Source organism: Centrocercus urophasianus, unplaced genomic scaffold (genome assembly GCF_019232065.1).
Source record: "Centrocercus urophasianus isolate 14NV4802_14NV808 unplaced genomic scaffold, USGS_Curo_1.0 seq_13, whole genome shotgun sequence".
Taxonomy (NCBI): Eukaryota; Metazoa; Chordata; class Aves; order Galliformes; family Phasianidae; genus Centrocercus; species Centrocercus urophasianus.
The window spans coordinates 42,935,417-42,957,333 of record NW_024884475.1 but is presented as its reverse complement, the minus strand read 5'-3'; the positions used below and the strand labels follow the sequence as shown (position 1 = coordinate 42,957,333).

The following is a 21,917-nucleotide window of genomic DNA, read 5'->3' as shown; positions in this document are numbered from 1 at the left end:
CTGTGTAAAACTAACAAGCTTTCGACCTCCGGTTTCTTCTCTAACCTCTCTGTCCTACCCCTGTCTGTTTTGTCTGTAGTCGTGCAGAACAGATCCCTCCTTGCCTGACAAATGAGACCTCTCTCCCCTCTCCCTGGGGTACGCCAGCTTTGTCGAGGAAAAGGTACCGATCCTTTTAAGAGAAATTCATCTTGTTTCTGGTTTCTCACTGTTGTTTCTTCATTCTCATTTTTCTCTCAGGTGCTGCTGTTTGTGAGGTGTTCATTTTTGCTTGTATGCTTACTGGATGAAATAAATGTCAGGGTGTATTTCATAAAGAGTTGTATGTAGTTCTGCTAATGTATGAGAGCAAAATTTCTCCAGAGTCTCAAATTACTTTGAGTTATGTTAATGGTCGCAAATCAAAAGGTCTAGAGTAGAATGTGATCTAAGAAATGTAAAAACAATCAGGAGCAGTTCAGAGAAATTCAGACTCTGCTAGTCTGTGATGTAATGCAGCAGGATTTGTTTTTCCTCAATTGTTTTACTCAATTAATTTTTCAGGAAGAGGTACTTTTAGTCAGAAGGTCAGTGGCTTGTTAGAGTGCTCATTTGTAACAGTTAGACTTGGTCAGAGTGGCTTCTTACATTGCCTGCTTCTTCCTTTCCTTCCTTAGGGGGACAACGTGAATAATGTATAAGCATGAGTAAATTAATTTTTTGCAGAGTGTGCACTGACTTTCTGATGTATAACATTTGATCGATAGTTTGGCAGGATTTTATTAGACCTATGGTCTTTTCCCTGCCTAGGGAAAGTGTTTCTGAACGGACTCTTTGTTGCTTTTATGTAAATACTTCCATATGGGAAACTGCATAGGGAAGTTAAGGTGTTTTCAAGAGGCGTGCAAAGCACTGCTTACTAACGTTTGCTTTTAGGTTATGGCTTTTTGCTATGTTATTGACAGAAAAGCCAACTGCCTGCTCTCCACTGTTTCCCCTGATCAGTTTGTTGCATGCAATGTCAAAGGGCAGGCAGATTGAGGCAAGGGCCATCTGCTTGTTGGTTCATCATTCTGAGTATTGACTGGGAGTTTAATTAGGCTTTTCCTGTATTACAGCTTCGAAGTTGACTTAATAAGGTGGACATGATTGTGCTGATTAGGGCACTTAGAAGTAAAGTTTGTGCTTAAAATAGGATGGAAGTTTTCTCTTAGAGTGCTTTGAAGAGAGGAATTTCATTAGACTGAAAAGCATTGCTAAGTGCAATCAGATTTTTAAATCGTGTCTTCTAAAACTTATGTGGAGGTTATCAGGATTATGTTGCAAGGAGATGGCAGTTCTCCTCTTCAGGTGTTGGGAGGAAGACTTTTGCAAGAAAAGAAATACATATATTTAAATTTCTGTCTTAAGAAAGAAAAAAGGTTAAGAGACTTTTTCTGTACGATACTGTTTCAAGTTGTTCTGCTAACCTTAATTATATTTAATTTCCAAAGAAACAAGCAAGACTGCTTCTATCTACCAAGTATTTCAAGCATTAAGTCTGCTGGAGAAAGTTTGTGTGGAAATTTGGTGGTTAAAAGAGTTGGTAAAAAAATATTTGGGAAAATTGATTTGGATTTTTTTCCTTAGATTCATTGTACTATTCTGTGTGAGGCTTAAGTATTAGCTACAGGAATTAAGCATCAGAAATTTCATCTTTTAAAAAAGAATGTTATATGTAAAAAGTGCCCTAGGATTCTTTCAGATGCCAAATTTCTGTTGAGCTGTCTCTAATATTTCTGATGGGCATGCTTTTGTTGAAGCTCTCTTTATATACAGCCTATTTTCTGTCCAGTACAGAAAGATTGTGCTGTGTTTTATAATGTCCTGTCTTTGGCTAAAATAAGTAGTGCCTCCAGCTTTCACTACAAATGATCTTGCTTTTTGTTGGTGGTTTGTATGTTCAAGATGCAACCACTGAAATATTTAGGACAGAACTGTACTTGCAGCCATTGTCACCTTCACTGTGTGTCCTGTTCCAGCAGGGAAAAAAGGCTTCCTGGTGAAAAGTGTCTAATGGCTGAGACAGTGAAAGTCTGTGAATGTTGTTTCTATTGAAGGCACATCTTCCTCACTGGGAGCAGGAGGGGCAAAATGATTGTCTTGACTGATAAGACAGAAGGGGAGATCCTGCACAGAAAGCTCTCACTTTCTGTAAAATGGCAAGCAGCACTAGATTCTCAATAAAACTTTCATCTAGGAGTATGTTTTCTTTCTTCTCACAAGTAGGTGTATACCTTAAACACTTTGTATGTATGTACATATGGACACTAAAGACTCACGTAAAATGAGATTGCTTCAATAGTCACTGTAAGATTGAGAGCATATGGGCTGCTGGCAAGGGTGTGCACCAAGACAAATGTTGTTCCTGCCGGTTGGTTGAAAGTTGCCCACGGTTGTTTGATAGCAAATTGCATAAGTATTTGTTAAAGAAACTGGGGAGAAATGGGTTCTCTGGAACAAATACAGCTTTCAACAGGAGTACTGGTTGCCTGTGCATGCTGCTGCTGCAACTAGGATGAGAACAGGGAGGAGAAAGACAACTTTTGTGTTCTTTAAGTTGTGCATCACCTGGGGAACAGATTCCCCAGTGTTAGAATGCCCTCAAGAAATTTAGACCCTTCTGGGTTGTCTGTAGGGAAAATGCATCGATTGGCTTGAGAAAAGTGCTTGGTATTTTGACTTGAGGAAGGGAAAGGAGTACTGGTAACATCCATGTACAGTTGGACTTTAGAGCAGCTGTTAAAAAAACAACAAAACAAAAAACCCAAACAAGCAAAAAAAAACCCCTCCAAAACTCAACAAGGATTGTAACAGCTGGGGGTTGTAATGGTGTGTTGTTTTTTTCCCTGCAGGCATGCATATCATTCTGTTTCAACACCTCCTGTTTGCCCTCAGAAAAACATACCTGATATGAAACTGCAAGCGGGATCTACATCCATGCAGAGCTCTGACGCGGTTGTTATTCACCCTGGTGCTATGCTTGCGATGCTGGATCTTCTGGCCTCTGTTGGATCAACTACGCACCCAGAGGTGGGCAACACATCCCTGCTGTCTTCCGCTTTGGGAGTGACTGGGCGTACTCTTACTTCCTGCCAGGAAACTCATATGCTTCACAGAACTATCAAGTTAAATAGTTATGTAGGCAAGGTCTGATAGAAATCATTTTGCGTTAGCTTGACTTCATTTGTTTCTCTCAAACGCCTACCTTTTATTTTCAAAAAAGAAGGTGATGCAGGTGTTCATTGTCCCTGCAAGGTGCACACACAACTTAGTACAGTACTTTTTGTGTGTTGATTGCCAAGGGTGGTTTCCCTTTGATTATTTTGCATAAGGGTTTTCTCAGTTTGTCTCTTCTGAAGTTGCATGTTGTTTTTCTTTCATTTCAGCATGCACTGGACCTCCAGCTGGCAGTAGCCAACATCCTGCAGTCCCTTGTGCATACAGAGAGGAACCAGCAGGTCATGTGTGAAGCTGGGCTCCACGCACGCCTTCTCCAGAGGTGCAGTGCTGCTCTGGCTGATGAGGACCATTCGCTGCATCCCCCGCTCCAGAGGATGTTTGAAAGGCTGGCCTCCCAGGCACTGCAGCCCATGGTGCTCAGGTCAGAACAACACCATTGAGTCCTGCAGAGCCAGGCCCTTGTGCCTGTGCTGAGGCTGGCTGACTGTAAATAGCTTGGATTGTTAGAGAGCATAAATGGCCTTGTGTGGCAGTGGATGGCACAGAATCCTGCTTTATTTCTCCTTAAATAGCCTGTCTTGCTTCTGCTAATCAGCATGTAGCCCTGGAGCTGTGAGGATTCAGGGGGAGGAATATGATGGAAGGAAGTGTGTTTTTTCCCCACAGAGATTACACTAAAGTTGCTTACTTCCTTCCTGTAAATACTGAGAGGTTATCCATAGTGCAGTCCCTGGCTAGTCAGTCAGTAAGAGGAAATGCTAAGATTGTAAAAGTGATGGTGCTACAGAAGGGAGTCAATTGCTAGATGTTTCTTTGTAGCTTTAAATACCCCAGACTGGAAGAGCTTCAGGGCAGCTGTTTGATTTGTCCCTTCAGCGTATGTGAAGGAAACATTGGGATGTGATGGAAGAAATGTCTGGAGAAATGGAGCCTTTATAGAAAGAGTGGGGCTGATTGCCCTCTTCTTCACCTTTGGTAGCATTGCCTGGCCTTGTTCTGGAACAATTCTGCAGTAACTCATTCTGAGAACAGATGGAAAGGATAAATAAAGGAAGTGACTTTCTGTTGAGAATTTACTAAATTTTTGTGAAGCACAACTTCAAAAAGTTCAGCTTCCTGTACGTTAGTGCATGAATATTTGCGTATATTTCTGTGCTGATGCTAGAAAAGGAAGGTTGAAAAGTTTATTGTGCACATGTTTGGAACCATTTGTTTGATACCCACACAGCTATGTCATGCTTTTGAGTTTCTTGCTGGATCTCACTTAATGTGAGGAATTTGATGTTACAATCCTCTGAGGGTAGGTAAGTGGCTGAGATACAACCAGGACAGTTTGCTGCTTCCCTTTGATGGCATCTGGAATTACTGGAAATCACTGTAGTATGCACACTTGTCATCACAGGGACTTGAGCATCCCCAAGCCATAGATATTGATAACGTAGCTGTAGCTACATATACAATCGATATCTATAAGCACAGATGTTATTAGCTCTGAAGCTGTCCTATTATAACTGAACAGATGGATGAAAATGCAGAGATGGCTTTCTCATGTAAGCCCGTGGTTTCTAGGTGAGCTCACTTTCTTGAGTATGCAGCAGGGATACCGATCCTCTCCCCAGGAATGTAGTGGCCTTATTGCCAAGAAGTTGTCTGCTTTATTAAATCCTTTTTGATTAGTTGAAATAACATTGACTTTTGATAGCGTGTCTTTAAAGTTTGAAGTTTCAAATCAATCACGTGTAATCATTCTGTATTTTGTTCAGTATTTTTAGTTAAAAATATATTTAAGTTGCTTGGAGAAGAGAAGGCTCCAGGGAGACCTCGTTTGTGGCCTTCCAGTACTTGAGGAGAGCATACAAACAGGAGGGGTAGGACTGTTTACACGGGTGGTTACTGGTAGGACAAGGTGGAATGGATTTAAACTGAGACAGGCAAGGTTTAGTTATGTATTAGGAAGAAGTTTTTTGCTCAGGGGGTGGTGACACACTGGAGCAGGCTGCCCAGAGAGGTTGTGGATACCCCATCCCTGGAGGCATTCAAGGCCAGGCTGGATGTGGCTTTGAGCAGACTCTGCACCTTCCTGAAACTGGGGTTGAAACAGATGATTTTGTGGTCCTTTTCAACCCAAGCCATTCTATGTTTCTATGAAGTAATTAACTTTAATGGTATTGTGTTTGGTGCCATTCTGGGATAAAAACTTGAATATGATCCTCAAATTCTTTTTTGTCTTCTTTCCTAGGGAATTTTTACGCTTGGGAAATCCTCTGAATTGCGGAGCCTGGGACAAAAAGCTGTTGAAGCAGTACCGTGTGCACAAACCCAGCTCGTTGAGTTTTGAACCAGAAATGAGAAGTAAGTGCTGAGGTACCAGAAGTTTGTGTGAAGATCACTTTACTTCACATCCTTCGACTGCATATTTATGTAAATATTTGTACATAAACATGCAGGAAGAAATAACTTTGCCCCAACATTGTATGAATGTGGAATCATTAGGACAATTTAACTGGAAAAAAGAGGGAACACGGTATTTAATTACATCATTAGATGTGTATGAAATAAACATTTCTAAACTTACAAACAGTAGCAATTAAATACAAAACATCTTTATTGTCTGGGTGATGGAGCCCTGGTACAGGTTGCTCAGAGATTGTGGAGTCTCTTGAAGGTCTTGAAAACCACACAGACGTCAGCCTGGGTACCCTGCTGTGAATGTCCCTTGCTAGAGCAAATGACCTTCAGGGGGATGTTCCAACCTTAACCATGCTGTGATTCTTTGATACTAGCTCGCTTTCAGGTTTTTAGTGGATGCTAAGGTTGTAGCTGATTAACAGTAAAAGGAAAAATATTATTCTCAGATATGAGGGCTGCTCTGAAAGTAATGCCTTCTATTTTATGATGTTAGCCCGTAATGTCAGAGGCAGATGTTGGTGTAATGGCAGTAGAGGTTGAACCTTCCTGCCAATATTGTTACATTTTGTTGCCGTATGGCAGCAGCAGAGGGGCAATCTGATCAAATGGCATCTGACATAGAAGGGTGTATGAAGCAAAGGTGTGGAACTGAATTCCTCTGTACGGTAGAAATTGTACCCATTGACATTCATCTGTGCTTGTGGAACATTTATGGACATTAACACGGTGGAAGTTGGACTGTGTGGGCAACACTTTCCTAGCAACAATGCCATCATAGCAGCAGTGAAACGGTAGGCTACCTTTACTGCTGCAGATGTGATGAGCGCAGCATACAGGTTCTTGTTTGTCGCTAGCAGAAGTGTGTGGCTAATGGTAATAACTATGTTAAAAAATTGTGTTCTGTACCTGAGAATTTGCTTTATCACTTAGAGTTATTGTGCTCCTTATATCTGCTGTATTTTCTGTGGAAATAAGTAGGAGGTGTTACTATCAGAGCAACCTACATACTTCAAGGTTCACATCATGTCGTTACATCTGTGTAGTCTCTCCTATGGATTCAGGAAGATGGCAGATGAAATTGCTGTACCTAAGTCAGAATACTTACTTGATATTTTTAGGTTGTAGATATATATACATACAGGCTCTGTGAAAACATTCATTATTGCTTTGTGTTCTGTCTGTCTGAGAGAATGCCTCATACAGCAATAGCCCATCAGCTATAATTTTCACACTAGAACACTTGCATATGTTTTCCAGCTATTTAATAAATCAGCCTGGTGAACTGTGCTGAATGTCTGTAATGGTTGTTTGAATTTAATATCGGAGGATTTCTCCAGCTGATCTGAGCCTCTCTTCCACACATGCACTTCTCTCTCGTATTATTCAACAGTTGTAGAGCCTGGGAACAGCCAAACACGTAGTACAGGGAAGTCTCAGTGGGTGGTAGTAGAAACCTGTTGTTGGTGAGTTTCCAAAGCCTGTGATATTTATTTCTGGATGTTGATTCGGTCATCAAACAGGGCGTTGTAAAGCATTGTTCACATCTTAATGCTTGAGTTATTTAAAAGGAACTAAAAAGTATCCTGGATAGTGTTAAGTTACAAGTGTTAAATACCTTCTCTCCAGTGTCTACAAAACTCTCATCTTTCATTTTTATTTCAGAGATACAAGATTAAGTAATTGCATTCTATTCTATTTGTGTTATGTCATCAGACTATGTGCACTGGGAAAGAGTAACCATTTCTCTTGGCCAGCGTTGAATTCTTTTATTTATTTATGTTTAATAGGGTATTATTAAAGGATGGGGTAAGAATAAGCAGTGAAAACTGAAAAGATGAATTTGAGAAATTACTAAACTAAGAAAGAGAAGGTAAAACTACCTTGTGGGTATGCTGCAGGTTGCTACATTCAATCTCTAAGCAAATCTGAGGTTCTCTGCTTATTTTGAGTTCTGAGGCTTTTAGTTTAGAGCATCTTATTAGCATCTTACTAGCATCTTATTTATTGCTAATCTGAGCATTTATTGCATCTGAATAAGATCAAGCAGTTTCTTTCCTGTCTGCTAAGCCGTATAATAGGAATGTTCCTGAGTTATGTGAAAGGAGCATTCGCTGGTGTGAGATAATGAGATGGGTTGTTCACTCAGTTTCTGATAGCACTGCCAAATCTCTGTGCCATCTTGCGAAGATGTTAGTCAGTTTGCCTCAGCTGAATTATATAAGCTGAATGCTTATGTAATTTGGCTGGATGTTAGACAACAGTGGTTAGGCTTTGGAACAGGTCGCCCAGGGAGGTGGTGGAGTCACTGTTTCTGGAGGTGTTCAAGAACTGTGGAGATATGTCACTGAGGGATGTGGTTAGTGGGCACGGTAGAGATGGGATGGGATTGGACTGGGTGATCCTAGAGGTCTTTTCCAACCTTAATGATTCTATGATTCTAATGAGAGAGCAGTGCTTTCCAACTCTTGATCTTCTAATAGAGAGGCTGAATTTGTGGGCAGTCGTTGGTCATTCAGCTGTTGCTCTGGAAAGACCCAATAAAAAGCCCAAAAATGCCTTCTTTTTGCAATACTGTATTTTGTATTGATTTCTTAATGCAGATAGCATGGTTACCTCAATGGAAGGTCTGGGTTCAGACAGCGTCTTCAGTTTGCATGAAGATAGCCACTACCGGATCAGTCGGAGCCTGCTCAAACCAGCTGAAGGAAGCACAGTCCCCCTGACGCGAGTGAAGTGCTTGGTGTCCATGACAACACCCCATGATATCAGGCTTCACGGCTCATCAGTCACTCCTGCCTTCATTGAATTTGACACATCTCTTGAAGGGTTCGGGTAAGGTACCATAGTGCTCTCAAAAAGCGTAGTGCACAATGCTTTCTGTGTTGTGTTACTTTCTTCTTTCAAAGGAATTGTTGAAATTTCCAATGGACTATTTGCAGCCTGGAAATGAATGGATGAATCCTTTAAAGAAAAGAAAGTAATGCTTTATGCCGCAGATGTCCATTCTGTCATTGACTTGAAGCTAATGCTTGCCATGTGTAAAAGTGCAAGTCCACATGTATCACAGTGTTAACAGTACTCTGTTGGATCTGGATTTCATGGGCCTTCTATGACAAAGGGATGCTGTCATACTCCTGCAGAAAAACAGCTGTTGCTAGAATTCCATGTGACTTTTGAACTACCTGAATACTCTGAAACCTGCTTAAAGTTGCTGAAGAACTTGAAAGTGAGGAAATAGGCAAGGCAGAAACATAAGTAAAGTAGGAAACTATGTGTAGCCCAAATAACTGGAAAAGGTTGATAATTAACTGGAGATGGAGCCTAAATACAGAAATTAATTCCTTCAGTTTTTTGGAACATAGTGCCATCATCTCCTTTTTTTTTTTTTTTTTTCTTAACTAACATTTAATACTGCTAAGTAAAGATCATCTACTGTGATCTAGTGTGGCTGTTTGGAGGATTAAAATGTGATGCCCTTCTCAGCATGTATTTAATACCAATATTTGCCACAATGGAATAGAAAAAAATGAAAATACTTGTTTTGTCCTGTATTAAGGGTTAAATATCTAAAATTGCTGTCATAATGCAGGCCAGGAGTATAAAAAAGGTATCCCTTAACTGCCTGTAGACCATGGACTGAAAATGGGCTGAAATGCCCAAAGAGCACAGTGTTGGAAGGTATGTTTAATTCAGTTGATTATGGGAAGCCTTAACTGATAAGTGGTTGTTCAGAATTGCCTAGAAGCTTGGTTAAAAGCTCCAATATGTTGACCAGAAAAAAGATTTTATTTGAAAGATTTTCAGTGACACTAACAAGTAACACTGACAACTGCTGTGAAGCTGAAAGATGTGAGAAATATTCATGAGATCTGTAGCTCTTTAACTTCCTTAGTTAAGTCTGGTTTCAAAGTAATTTAGGGAAAAGAAAAAAATGATCTGTATGCCAGGACTTTTCCACAATTTTATGAAGGCAAAAGCAGTACAACCTAACAAGAATTGTTTCGTTTGTCATTTTCTTTCCAAACAAAATATTTACATTTACTATGCTTAGGTCTTTTTCTTGACATTGTGGCATTGGAGAGAGACACTTTCATATGAGCACTGAAGTTCTAGTTTGTTTGGGATGACTGGTGGGAGAGTGCAGCCCAGCCTGTGTTTCAGATCTCCCATTGCTTTGTGTTCCTTTTAGAGCTTTGTGAAGCAGAGATGTGTCTGTTTGACATCTAACCTTTATATCTAGGTTAGTTAGGGACTGATTTGTCTTGGAAAACAAATGTTGCTCAAAGCTCTCTTCTGTGTCCCCCCGAAGAGGAAAACATTTTCTGCTAAGAACAAATGAAAATAGGCTAGCAAAATGAGTTGCCATTGTGATTAGCCCAGGAGATTGGTAGGCGCTGCTAACAGTCAGAAGTAACCCACATAACAGACCCTTGTAATTTCATCAGGTCACCTATAGGACTGCCATACAATTAAAAGATGTAAACGTATTTTGGTCTGTTTCAAAGTGCCCATGGTGGTTCATGAACACAGCGGATTTAATAGTCAGTTGGTGGACACATGCAATGCTTCTAACACCATTAACAATAGGGGATTTCCCTGCAAATAACATTTTCAGAATGAAGGAAGAAGTAAATAATAAGAACTGTAACCAAGGGGAAGATAGCTGTGACTACACAAATTGAGGGTAAATAGCAAGAAAGTGGTGACTTTTTGTCTTAATAATAGAGGCGAAGTGTCTTGCCCATCAGTGTACACTGGCAGCTGAAATCCTATGGGGATTCCCTTTACTATGGGTAGGCCAAGCAGCAAAGTTGTCTGAGTTCTTAAAATGTTGTGGTACCTGGAACTGTGCTCCTGATTCCTGTTCCCATTGTGTTCATAGCATCTTGTAAAGACCATCTGTATCCAGTTCTGTGAGATATGACCTCACTGCGAGGTGTGCATACTTAGAAAAAGAACACCATACCAGGTGTTCACCAGATCTTTGGAATGTTTAGCTAATAAGTCTGTCAGAGAGTGCAGAGTATCTCAAAGGGTGTAAAGAGAGGTATGGTCATCCTTAAGGGAACAGATTATGCTGTGGAGCAACATGAGCATAAGTTTCTGTGTCTTTGCACCAAAAATGTAGAGTACCAAAGGTCTCTGTGGTAAAGATAGTTTAACCTCTCAAGGAGAAATCTTAATTAATTTCCACCTTTCAGAAATACATGCATTAATAGAGAGTGATGATACACTTGTGATGTATTTTTCTAGATTGTATGTGAGCTCTGATTATCCTGGATTTCATATACACTAGTGTGATGCTGATTTTCTGTTTAACAGCTGTCTGTTCTTGCCAAGTTTGGCTCCCCACAATGCACCCACCAATAATGCTGTCACAACAGGACTTATTGATGGTGCAGTTGTCAGTGGAATTGGAACTGGTAAGTACCTGGGTATTATTGTTAACAGCATTTTTTACCTGATGATGTTCAGGTATGAAGTAATGTTATGGTGTTGGATATTGCACGTTCACTATTGGGAACTTTGTGTCTTTTATGTTGCTGTTACTTTTTGCTCCTAAGGCAATGAAAAGCTATACAAAATGCAAATGTGCAATTGCTTCAAAATGCAAGGCTTTCAAGAGAACATAAAATTATGTGTTAAGAACCATTAAGGTACCAGTGTTAAGTGGCCAGAGGATAGGAACCATGGGATGGATTGTAGGGCCATCCTTGTTGCTTACTTCAGCTGAATTGTTCCCTGAATGTATTACTGATGTAGTTACCAAATATAGTTGTAAAAGTCCCATCTAAATTGCTTTCCATCCCATATATTTGCTCACTGCAAGCTATTCAGCCTGCAGTGACCTGATATGTTGTGGGGCTAACTGAACGTGGTCTGTTGATCAAAATAAGTCTTAAGTATTAATTAAAAAAAGAAAAAAAAAAAAGAAAGAAAAGAAAAAGCACAAGTTTTGCTGCAGTAAGATGAGATTAGTGTCAGCAATTGAACTCTGTGGGCTTTTTGTTGTTCTATGGGAGAACCTGTGGGTAGCAGGGAGGGGGGGAAGCATTGAGTGTATCTGGCAGAGAGATCTTTGGCAAGGAACACTGGATGGATCCAACTCAGTCATACCTGTGGAAAATGTATCCTATAGTGATATTAACTCCCTCTTAGATCCCCTCTTTTGTCTAGGGAACTGAAGCTCGAGCATTCTGAACAAGCGCATCTTTAAAGTTAATTTTTGTCTCTAGGGTAAGAGTCGCGTGCATTTGTTGCTTTGCCTGATTTTGAAAGAAGTCCCTCTGAGCTAGCTTGATGTGACTTTTCTGCAGGCTTCTGTCGGAAGTGGGAATAGCAGCATCAAAGTTCACAAAGGCATAACTAGTATCAGCTGAGGAACTGAGCAGTTGGGGAAAAAAATGGGATAGGAACATGTAAGTATACTAAGTAGAGGCTATTCCAACTACATAATGAGTTTTCCTTTTTGTTCTTAGGTGAACGATTTTTCCCACCACCATCCGGTTTAAGCTACTCAACTTGGTTTTGCATTGAACATTTTAGTACTCCTCCTAATAACCATCCTGTCAGACTTCTTACTGTAGTGCGGCGCGCAAACTCCTCGGAGCAGCACTATGTGTGCCTTGCCATCGTCCTCTCAGCAAAAGACCGGTCACTAATTGTTTCAACTAAAGAAGAATTACTTCAAAATTATGGTAAGAGTTGTGTTGTCTGATAATCCTGACAATGTTAAGATTGTCTGGATCTAGACTAGACAAATGTCTTATATGTAGGAATTGCATGTGACTGAACTTGGAGCTTCACCAGCTTTGCTGTCTGGCTAGTTGAAGGCAGTCAGTCATTTCCTTTATGTTTTAATGATGAGATCAGTTTGCAGAAAGAGTTTGTTGGTGCATTTGGCATCTGAGATCGAGAGGAATTACAGTAAGTGCTATAAAAAGCAAAGTAAAGCTGATGAGGCTGCTGAATTTGCTTGGGAGAGCTGTCACTGTGGTTGGAAGCCTCAGGTTCAGCCATTTCCTGTCTCCTGCTTTATCCTTCTTTAAAGCTTCCAAGACAACTGTTCAGTTCAGGCCAATAACTGAAGATGAGCAGAGGGCAGAGGAGCAGCCTTCTGTGCATTTCAGGCTTAGTACTTTACCAAACCAGCACAGTCTGGTGTCTTCTGTCCCATTCTGTTCTATTTTGAATAAGAAGCACTAATATTTTTTTTCTTCACAATTGTAATTATTTCCAAAAACATAAGCAGACCATCATAGAATATTCTTTACCTTCATGATAAATAAACATTTGCATAGTTTCCTATTTTCTCTAAGTAGAAGCTCAAAGAAAAAGATGTTAAAACCTAACTTGAGAGCTGGAGACTGGTTGTACAGGGCTAGAACTAAAGCTCTTAAATTAGAAAGATAGTAGCAGCTTTTTATAACCTGGAAAGCTGAATACTTATAGTCAAGGAATGGTTGGAAGGGCCTTTAAAGCCCATCTGTGTCCAACCCCCTGCTGTGGACAGGGTTGCCATCTGCCAGATCAGGCTGCCCAAGGCCCATCCAGTCTGGCCTTGAACACCTCCGGGGATGGGGCATCCACAACTTCAATGGGCAACCTCTTCTGGTGCCTCTGAGTAAAGAATTACCACCTAACATTTAATCTAAATATCCCCTCTTTGAGCTTAAAACGGTTCCCCATTGTCCTGTCACTATCTGCCCGTGTAAAATGTCTACCTCCCTCTTGTTTTTAGTCTCTCTTTTAATTACTGGAAGGCCTGGCACCTCCTTAGAACCTTCTCTTCTCCAGACTGAAAAAGCCTGAGCTTATGTTCATAGTAATTGCTTTGGCCTGCATTGGAGCAATAAATTATACATTTTTAGTTTGTAAGCTCTTATCTAACTCTTTAGAAGATGTTGGGTTTGAAGAGGCTTTGACAAAGAGGATTTGATTGTCTCTGCCTACAAAGATTCCTTTTAAAGTGAATGGGATACTTTCCTTTGGTGATCTGCTGCCTTATGATGGCTTATAGTAGTTGATGGTGTGCAGTCAAGTCCTGAGCAGGTCTGAAGAACAGAGATAGCTGGCCTGCCAGTGTGTGGGATTGATCATTTGTTGTGAGAATAAACTGAGTGCTTTAGGGATTCTTTCTGTGGTTGAGAGTTGCACTTTGAGGTGTTTGGCTGGAGAAAAAGAAGTTGAGGAAAGATTTCTTTTGTAAGAACTCTGCTTTTATCCTTTTCCTTGTGCTATTTCTAAAGACAGTAGTGTTCTCTCTGTATACGCTGATATTGAAGTGAGAGGATTAGTTTCTTTTCCTTCAACACTGGAAGAATGACGAGAGATCTGAAACACTCCTGCTTTCAGTTGAAATGCTCTCTAGTGTAGAATTTTCAAACTTTGTCTTTTTTTCCTTTTTGGGCTTTCAAGTAGAGAGTGGGAGGTTTTGGTGATTCGGATGGAGAAACTAATGGACCTGAGTACTGCAAACTGATCATGCTTTCTAGTGTGAAATCAAAGGATGCGTTTTAGAAAAAGTAAAATTATCAATAATAAAAAAAATTTATGTAGAACTGAAGGCAGAATATTTATTGAGAATTGAAGGCAGCAGCATATGTTGAAGACAGATACCTAAGAAAGGGAGAAGGCTTGTGTGGAGTAAAGAGTAAGAAAAAATGGTTGTGAGAAAGAGCCCTTTGGACACGAAGATTGGAGCAGGAGGAGAGAGATGCTCCAGGCCTCAGAGTACAGGTTCCCTTACGTCCTCTGAGGAGGACCATGCTGCAGCACAGTCACACTGTAGACCTTAGAAAAGGGAGGAAGTATGAGAGGTATGGATATCTTTCTAAGGTGTGTGTTAGATTAAAAAGTAGCTTTGAAGTTTTAGAGAGAAACCTGAGAAAGTTAGTAATGGGAAGAGAGAAGGAGAGAAGTGAAATGTAATTTTCAACATTCTAAAATTACCCTGAGAATTTTCTTAGGGGATTTTTAGGGCTAGAAGAACAGATACATATTATTGATAGCAACAAAACTTTTTATTGGCTTATATGCAAGTGCTTATAGAAGTTCAGTCTGTTCCACTGTGAAATGTGCTTTGAATACTTCGAAAATTAATTAATTCATTCAGTTCTTGTACTTGGAATTTTGAAAGAAATATTTAAAACATTTTGATCTTGTTAATTGTATTACTTAACCAAAAATACAACTAACATTGTATGAGTTACTTTACGTTTTCTGAAATTCTGTCTTTAATGTGTCTCTATAGATTTTTGCGTTTTCTGATGACATAAAAATCAAGCTAGTAACGTTATTCCTGTTGCCCTCTAACTGGTACTTTCCTTTTAGTTGATGATTTTAGTGAAGAGTCATCGTTTTATGAAATTCTTCCTTGTTGTGCCCGTTTTCGCTGCGGTGAGCTCATTGCAGAAGGCCAGTGGCATCACCTGGTTCTGGTCATGAGTAAAGGCATGCTGAAGAATAGTACAGCAGCACTGTACCTTGATGGACAGCTTGTTAACACTGTTAAGGTAAAATAAATCTTGAAATAATCACTTTTGTTGGGTGGAGTGATCTCTTTCTCTCTGTTTATGTATATGCATAAAAAAATAAGAGGCGCCTTGCAAAGAGATCTTTGCTCTGTGTGTAGCTTCCAGCCTCAGTTCTGTTAAGGGGAAGATAATGAGTGTTTTCTAACGGACGAGCAATAGCAGTACTGAAGAGAAGCAGGCGTGGTGCACTGCGTGTGAGGCAAGTGTGACTAGATTAGAAGAACTACAAAATGATAAAGATGACTTATTCCAGGACCATTTAGTAGAGTCTAATTTTTGAACATTACCAACATTACAGAAAAAGCCACATTTTCACATTTATCCAGGTTTCTCTTTTTCCAGCCATCTTGCCACCCCTAGAAGTAGCCCTTGTCAAATGTTTGCTAAACGTTGCCAGTTGACCGTGGATGACATACATGTAGTTGTCAGTGTTTTCTTAACAGCTAGAACAAACTAGCAGACCAAATCCAGAGAACATGGAAGAACACTTGGGACCCTGTCCTCACCTATAACTGACAATGAAAGATAATCATAGAGTATTTGGCACCTGGCAGGCATGGTTGTTAAAGAGGGAGTAAGCTAATTGCACTGTGAGGTGCAAATCGGTTAGCTTAGTGTACTGCTATAGGTAGAAGGATATTCTAGCTTTTAAATTTTGTGTTTACTGCTTCTGCAAAGAGGATTGTATTAACTTTTCTTCTTATGCCGGTTGCCTTGATGTGCTGATTATATTTGACCATACATGACTACATTCAATAGCTGGTCTTAGAATTTTTACACTTTAGAAGGAAAATGCCTGCAAGATTGTTACTACTGTTATATATGTGCCAGCATGATATCCATACGTTTGTTTACAGTTGTCTGACAAACTTATCAATTTGAGTTGATTATGCATCCGCTTCAGCATAAAATGGTGTGAGAATCAGAGGCTTATTTTAATAAATTGAAGGACACAAGATTATGAGGTAGTCTTACTGATTTTGGAAAAAAAAACAAACAGCAGCAGTCATGAAGCACTATGTTTTTAGAGACAAAATACAACCTCACTCTTGTGCATTTTTATCTACAGAACTCAATGTGTTTTCATCCTGTATTTCTCTGAACACCCTGGTCATTTGAAAACCACTAGACTTCTGATCTTTGCATTTACCTTCTGGGTAATGCTTTTCACTTTCACCATACAGTGTCAGAATACGGCATGTTACGTATATATCAATTGCTATATCCCTCATTTTGCCGAATGCTTCCCTAAATTTCTAAAGTATCCATTTTCTTTTCACGGTACCTGGATGTTCTCAGTAACTTCACTGTACTTTTCTCCCTTACAGCTTCACTATATTCATAGCAGTCCCAGTGGCTCTGGTTCTGCCAATCCTCCTGTAGTCAGCACTGTCTATGCCTATATCGGCACACCACCTGCGCAGCGCCAGCTCTCATCCTTGGTGTGGCGCTTGGGCCCTACGCACTTCTTGGAGGAAGTTCTGCCCGCCCCAGGAGTTAGCACCATTTATGAGCTGGGACCTAATTATGTTGGAAGCTTTCAAGCAGTATATGTACCGTGTAAGTAATTCAAATGGTAGTCAGTAAGATGTCTGAGTTAGTTGAATCCAGTGGCAGAAAATGTGTGGAAAAAGAAAATAGGCAGTAGCAGAGAGGAAAAGCTGTTCATAGGAGCATCCTTCTTTGAAGGCACTGTAAACACAAGTGTCAGCTATTGTGTTGATAGCTTTTAAACATACCTATCTTGAAATGGAATTGTTATAAACGTTAATAGATCAACCAAGGGGCAGCAGGGGGAGGTCAGACAGGAGGGATTGTGGTGCAGCAGATAGTCTGAAAACATGTACAGGGAAAAAAATCTGAGTAATTCTATTATAATTTTTAAGTTCCAAGAATTAAATTTTTTTCTGCCTTTATGCTAAGTCCGTATTCACCTGGAATCCTACAGTGGTTTAAGAAAGAGAGTTCATTTCTTAACATGTTGGCTTTGTCCAGCATGGCAACATATTTCTCCTACATACGCTTTTCTTCATTCATTGTGCTCTAGAACAGAGGATGTGTTTCTGTTTGGGGCAAAGCTCTTTGCAGTACATGCACTGTGCCAAACTCTGAAGAGTCTGATATAGGGTGTATTATGGAGCTCCTTACTGAAGGCTTGTATCTTGGCCTCTCTACCCAAGAAGATTGCTTTTCCTTAATGCAATGGTTATTTGTGAGACTCCTGGAGAAGGGATGAGTTCTTGCAATCTTCTACTGTTGTTCTTTCAGAGGAAATTCTATCTGACCTGCCATTTAACTGTGCCGTGCTTACATCAGAAGTTCTGTCTCTCATTTTGGTATTCAGGGTTGCCGTCTTCTGAGAATTTGTCCTGCACTTAAGTGAGAAAGATCTGATACTCTTCAGGCCTTGGGAGGAGCTCTCAAAGAGCAATTTGTTCAGTAGAATAGATTCCTTTCTTTGTGGGAGTGCAGGAATGTTCTCAGGGCATCTGTGTGAGCAGACAATTTCACAAGTAATTTCATTTATGCGGAAACTGAGACATCCGAAATTCTCTCAAATGAGACTCAACAGAGATGTGATTCTTATTGAAAAATTATGTTGATGCCAATCTTGTCATTTATTTCAGTGTTAGGTAAACAAAATACACCATTTTTCAATTACATCAATATATTTCATTGTTGCTAGATTCACCTTTTGACTTGGATTGATGATGTACAAGAGAATTTCTGCAAAGCTTTCAAGTGCTATGTTCTGCACAATTCCTCTGAGCGCTGTAGACAGCTGTCACTCCTGTTTGCAGTGCCTTCCAAGAAGTCTCCAATATGGGAGCAAAGGTTAAAAAAAGTGAAAGGTTGGAATAGATCTTCTCTTCAGTGCCTGAGCCTTTTGCTTCTTAATTAGTCGTGCATCTCTTGTACCATGTTCTAAAGTAGTTATCTTAGCAAGATGTTGTTTAGAGCCTGTTGCCACACATAAAGATGGATCAAACACATTTTTCTTTAAATTGAAATGAAAGTGAACAGCTCTTAGGCTGGTACAAACTGAGAACAGGAGTAATGTTACTTTTCAGAAATTGAGAATAAAAAGAACTGCATCTTTTATTACAGGTCCAGGCCATGGGCTACCTGTTGTCATTAAGTAGATGTTGAAAGAAAATGTTTGTTATATTTTGTCCTTTGTTAAATAGCAGATTTTTATGCCATCAGTAGACTTATAGGCCATCAATCTAGTTTTGACTGTGTTGTGAAATATATGTAAAAGCAATATCAAATCTCATGTGTCTGTAGAAGCTCTCTTCCAATGCATATCCTCTAGTGTGATTTCAATATTTTACTGTTAATACTGAAGAGAAAACCAATGCTTTTTTTCATTCTGTTTTTAGGCAAAGATTCCAAGTGTGAAGGAAATAACCCATGTCCAGTATCATTAGTACCAGAAGAGAAGGTCTCCTTTGGTCTCTATGCACTCTCAGTTTCTTCTTTTACAGTGGCAAAAATAAGAAAGGTTTACAACAAACTCGATAGTAAAGCAATTGCCAAGCAGGTACATTGGAAGATGAGTTTATTTGTATGACTTTTCAAGATAGTTTGCTCATAGGAACTGGGAACAATAACTTATCAGAAGAGTTGCCTGTAATTATTTCAATGTTTAAAAAAAAAAAGGGGGGGGGGGGGGGAAGGAACTATAGATTTTATTCCTGTTCTTGAAATTACCAATAGCTATGTAGGTTGGCTTCATATGGAGGTATTTTTGCTTTTTAATGTAGATAGAAGTTGTAATCATGTAGAAAAACAATTAAGATGATGTAGTTGAGAAATACTTATGCTGTTGCAGATGAACAACTCTGGTAGCATAGTTATCTGACTGTGCATTTGAACATCTGAATACTGGTTTATGTTTTTTACTTTAAGAAAATTCTTTATACAGAGAACCATATATTGGGATCTTGTTTTTAAGTTAGATTAATCGCCCCTAAATTCTGGAGACTACAGTAGTGGTGTCCTAATGACTGTGGTGTAGTTTAATTTTGTTTTGTATTACTGTATCACAGGAGAAAAATACACAGGTTATGTTCAGACTCTTGTAGAAAGGGTTAAAACCTTCTGAGCCTCTTTTTTTTTTTTTTTTTTTTTTCCTTCCCTCATTTTCTAAAGCTTGCAATTTCTTCTCATGAAAATGCCACACCTGTGAAGCTGCTACATAACTCAGCAGGGCACTTGAATGGACCTGCACGCTCCATTGGTGCAGCTTTGATAGGATATTTGGGTGAGTTGAGTAATTGGGAGTTATGAAGTTTAAATATCATTAATGAATTCTTGATAAGAACTTAGTGCCAGAAGATGAATCACATATTGATCAATGTGATGTTAATGGTGCATGATTAAATTTATTTTACATTTTTATATTGTATTGACATCTTTTTTGTTTTAGTGGTATGGAATGCTTTTTTCACATTCGCATGGAAATACTTATTTGTGTGTAGTTCATTAACTATTTTCCAGTCCAAAACTTCCATCACTTCCTCTTCTGAGGTGTCAAAATGCTCCTGGTGATATTCTTTTAGTAAATCAAGCAGTACTAAATTGCAAATTACTTACATGATTTCCCAGTGATTTCCTATAAGACTTGATCTTAATTTATTTTCACTGCCTTTGCTCAGGAGTAAGAACATTTGTCCCCAAGCCTGTTGCCACTACTCTGCAGTACATTGGTGGAGCTGCTGCTATTCTAGGACTTGTGGCCATGGCATCAGATGTAGAGGGACTGTATGCAGCTGTGAAGGCTTTAGTCTGTGTGGTAAAAAGCAATCCACTAGCCAGCAAAGAAATGGAAAGAATCAGAGGTTACCAGGTATGTAAGAAATACCTTAAAACAGACTGGATTTGTTCAGTTTCAGTGTCTCTGCTAGCAATTCCCATGGGAATTCCTTGTTGTGTTGCAGTGGCCTTAGTTTGTGCTTTTGGGTTTACCAAGCTCTTGGCTGTTTAACAGGGACTGGTTAGTTGGATAGCTTCTAAAGAGCAAAGCAGAAAATTTTTCTAAGCAGATCTGCCAATTGAATTGTTCTGCTGAAACGTCTTCCTTAATAAAGCAAGGAAGAGCACAACTTATGTCACTTAACTCTATTAACATAAGCCTGTTGCTGCAAACATAAATGGCACTTAATGCTGTTAACATGAGCCCATTGCTACAGACATAGCAGCTTCTATATCAGTGGTCTACCAGCAAGAGATGACTTGAACATGATGGGAACCAAAAAAGCAGGCTCCTAGAATTATTATTTTGAGATGATTGCATAGACTTCATAATTGGTGATATTGGTCATTTTCAAGCTCAAAACTTTTTAATTCTCCACTGGGATAGAATAAGCAGAATCGCTTACGCAAAAGAATCATTAGACTTTAAAAAAAAACAAAAACAAATGCTATATATTTATCTTCATGTGACCAATTAATTTTCTGATTCTGATGAAGATTATTTTATTGAAACTGAAAATGTGCCACTGGTGTGAGCTGCATATTTACAAACTTTTTAATGCCAGAGATCAGTATAGTTATCTTGAAACATTTGATTCCATTTAGCCTGATGTAGACTGTGACTGACTTACTACTTACTACCCTCTACCATGTAGAACAGAAGTTGAAGGGTATGCTAGGTACACTCTTGTTTGTTTTTTTCTTTCTGTTTTTGTTTTTAATCCACAGTAATGCCTTTTTCAAGCTTGTTCATCAAAACTCTCAAGTACTAGAGGTACTTTACGCGCCTTCTTAAAAGGCTTGAAGGCTTAGTTATTCTTAGATGGCATGCCTGAATTGTCATAAGGTTCCTTATCTGTTTATTCATTCTAGTTGCTGGCGATGCTGTTAAAGAAGAAACGATCCCTTCTGAACAGTCACATACTCCATCTGACTTTTTCCTTGGTGGGAACTGTTGACAGCGGGCATGAGACCTCCATTATTCCAAATTCCACTGCCTTCCAGGATCTGCTCTGTGATTTTGAGGTATGTAAGGCTATGTGAAAAGTGATGATGATACTGGTTAATGAGTAGTTCGCCAAACTGATGGCGCGCTTTTAGTACTGAACCGCGCAGATTAAGTTAGTCTCCTCCAAACATACTGTTTATGAACCATACGATAATATGGTAAAATAACTCAGGTGCAAAATTATTGGCAGCTTTTTGCACTTGAATCACTCTTGAAACAATTCACAGACACCAAGGGTGATTTATGCTTTTTGTTGTACTAGAAGATTACAGAATCATAGAATCGCAGAATATCCCAAGCTTGGAATGGACCCATAAGGATCACTGAGCCCAACTCCTGTATGTTTGTAGTTTTCTGTTCTACAGTAATTTTATTTTAATCTGTATTCTACTGCAGTAAATATATTCAGGCATGAAATATGCAATGAAAGTAATAGTAGGAGGTAGATTTTCAACACTGAACATTGCAATCACTTCATCATATGTCTTCTGCAAATATAATAGTAAAGTAGTTAAAGTAATTAAAGTTCTGCTTGCACAACCTATGAAGTATTCAAGTTCTCTTGTTTTAAAGTGAGGACAATAGACAAGTTCAGAATGAAATGCAAATGTAATAGACATGATTTGTGGTAGAGGCTGATTGACAATGTTAGGCATTGCATAGAACTCTTTGCCATTTGTTCCTTTTGTATTATCTGTATCTGATGCAGTGATCTGAGAGAAGCTGTTGTGATTCTCACCTAATTCAAAAAAATGAAAAAAAAAAAAAACATGGAATTACTCAGT

The 21,917-nt window shown here is 39.3% G+C and overlaps 1 protein-coding gene across 6 annotated transcripts in view; it reads left to right on the top strand.

The window, feature by feature from the left end:
- Positions 1-21,917, top strand: part of WDFY3 (WD repeat and FYVE domain containing 3) — a 111,341-nt gene that overhangs the window by 39,233 nt on the left and 50,191 nt on the right. For 5 of the 6 annotated variants that reach the window (XM_042811726.1, XM_042811728.1, XM_042811725.1 and 2 more), the window contains exons 13-25: positions 80-163; positions 2,874-3,051; positions 3,408-3,622; positions 5,441-5,553; positions 8,211-8,442; positions 10,933-11,033; positions 12,090-12,308; positions 14,944-15,125; positions 16,475-16,706; positions 18,530-18,690; positions 19,302-19,413; positions 19,808-19,998; positions 20,997-21,149. In XM_042811726.1, the coding sequence (XP_042667660.1) occupies positions 80-163; positions 2,874-3,051; positions 3,408-3,622; positions 5,441-5,553; positions 8,211-8,442; positions 10,933-11,033; positions 12,090-12,308; positions 14,944-15,125; positions 16,475-16,706; positions 18,530-18,690; positions 19,302-19,413; positions 19,808-19,998; positions 20,997-21,149 (2,173 nt within the window). The remainder of the gene's footprint in view (positions 1-79; positions 164-2,873; positions 3,052-3,407; positions 3,623-5,440; positions 5,554-8,210; positions 8,443-10,932; positions 11,034-12,089; positions 12,309-14,943; positions 15,126-16,474; positions 16,707-18,529; positions 18,691-19,301; positions 19,414-19,807; positions 19,999-20,996; positions 21,150-21,917) is intronic. The other variant, XM_042811730.1, reaches the window with a different exon arrangement.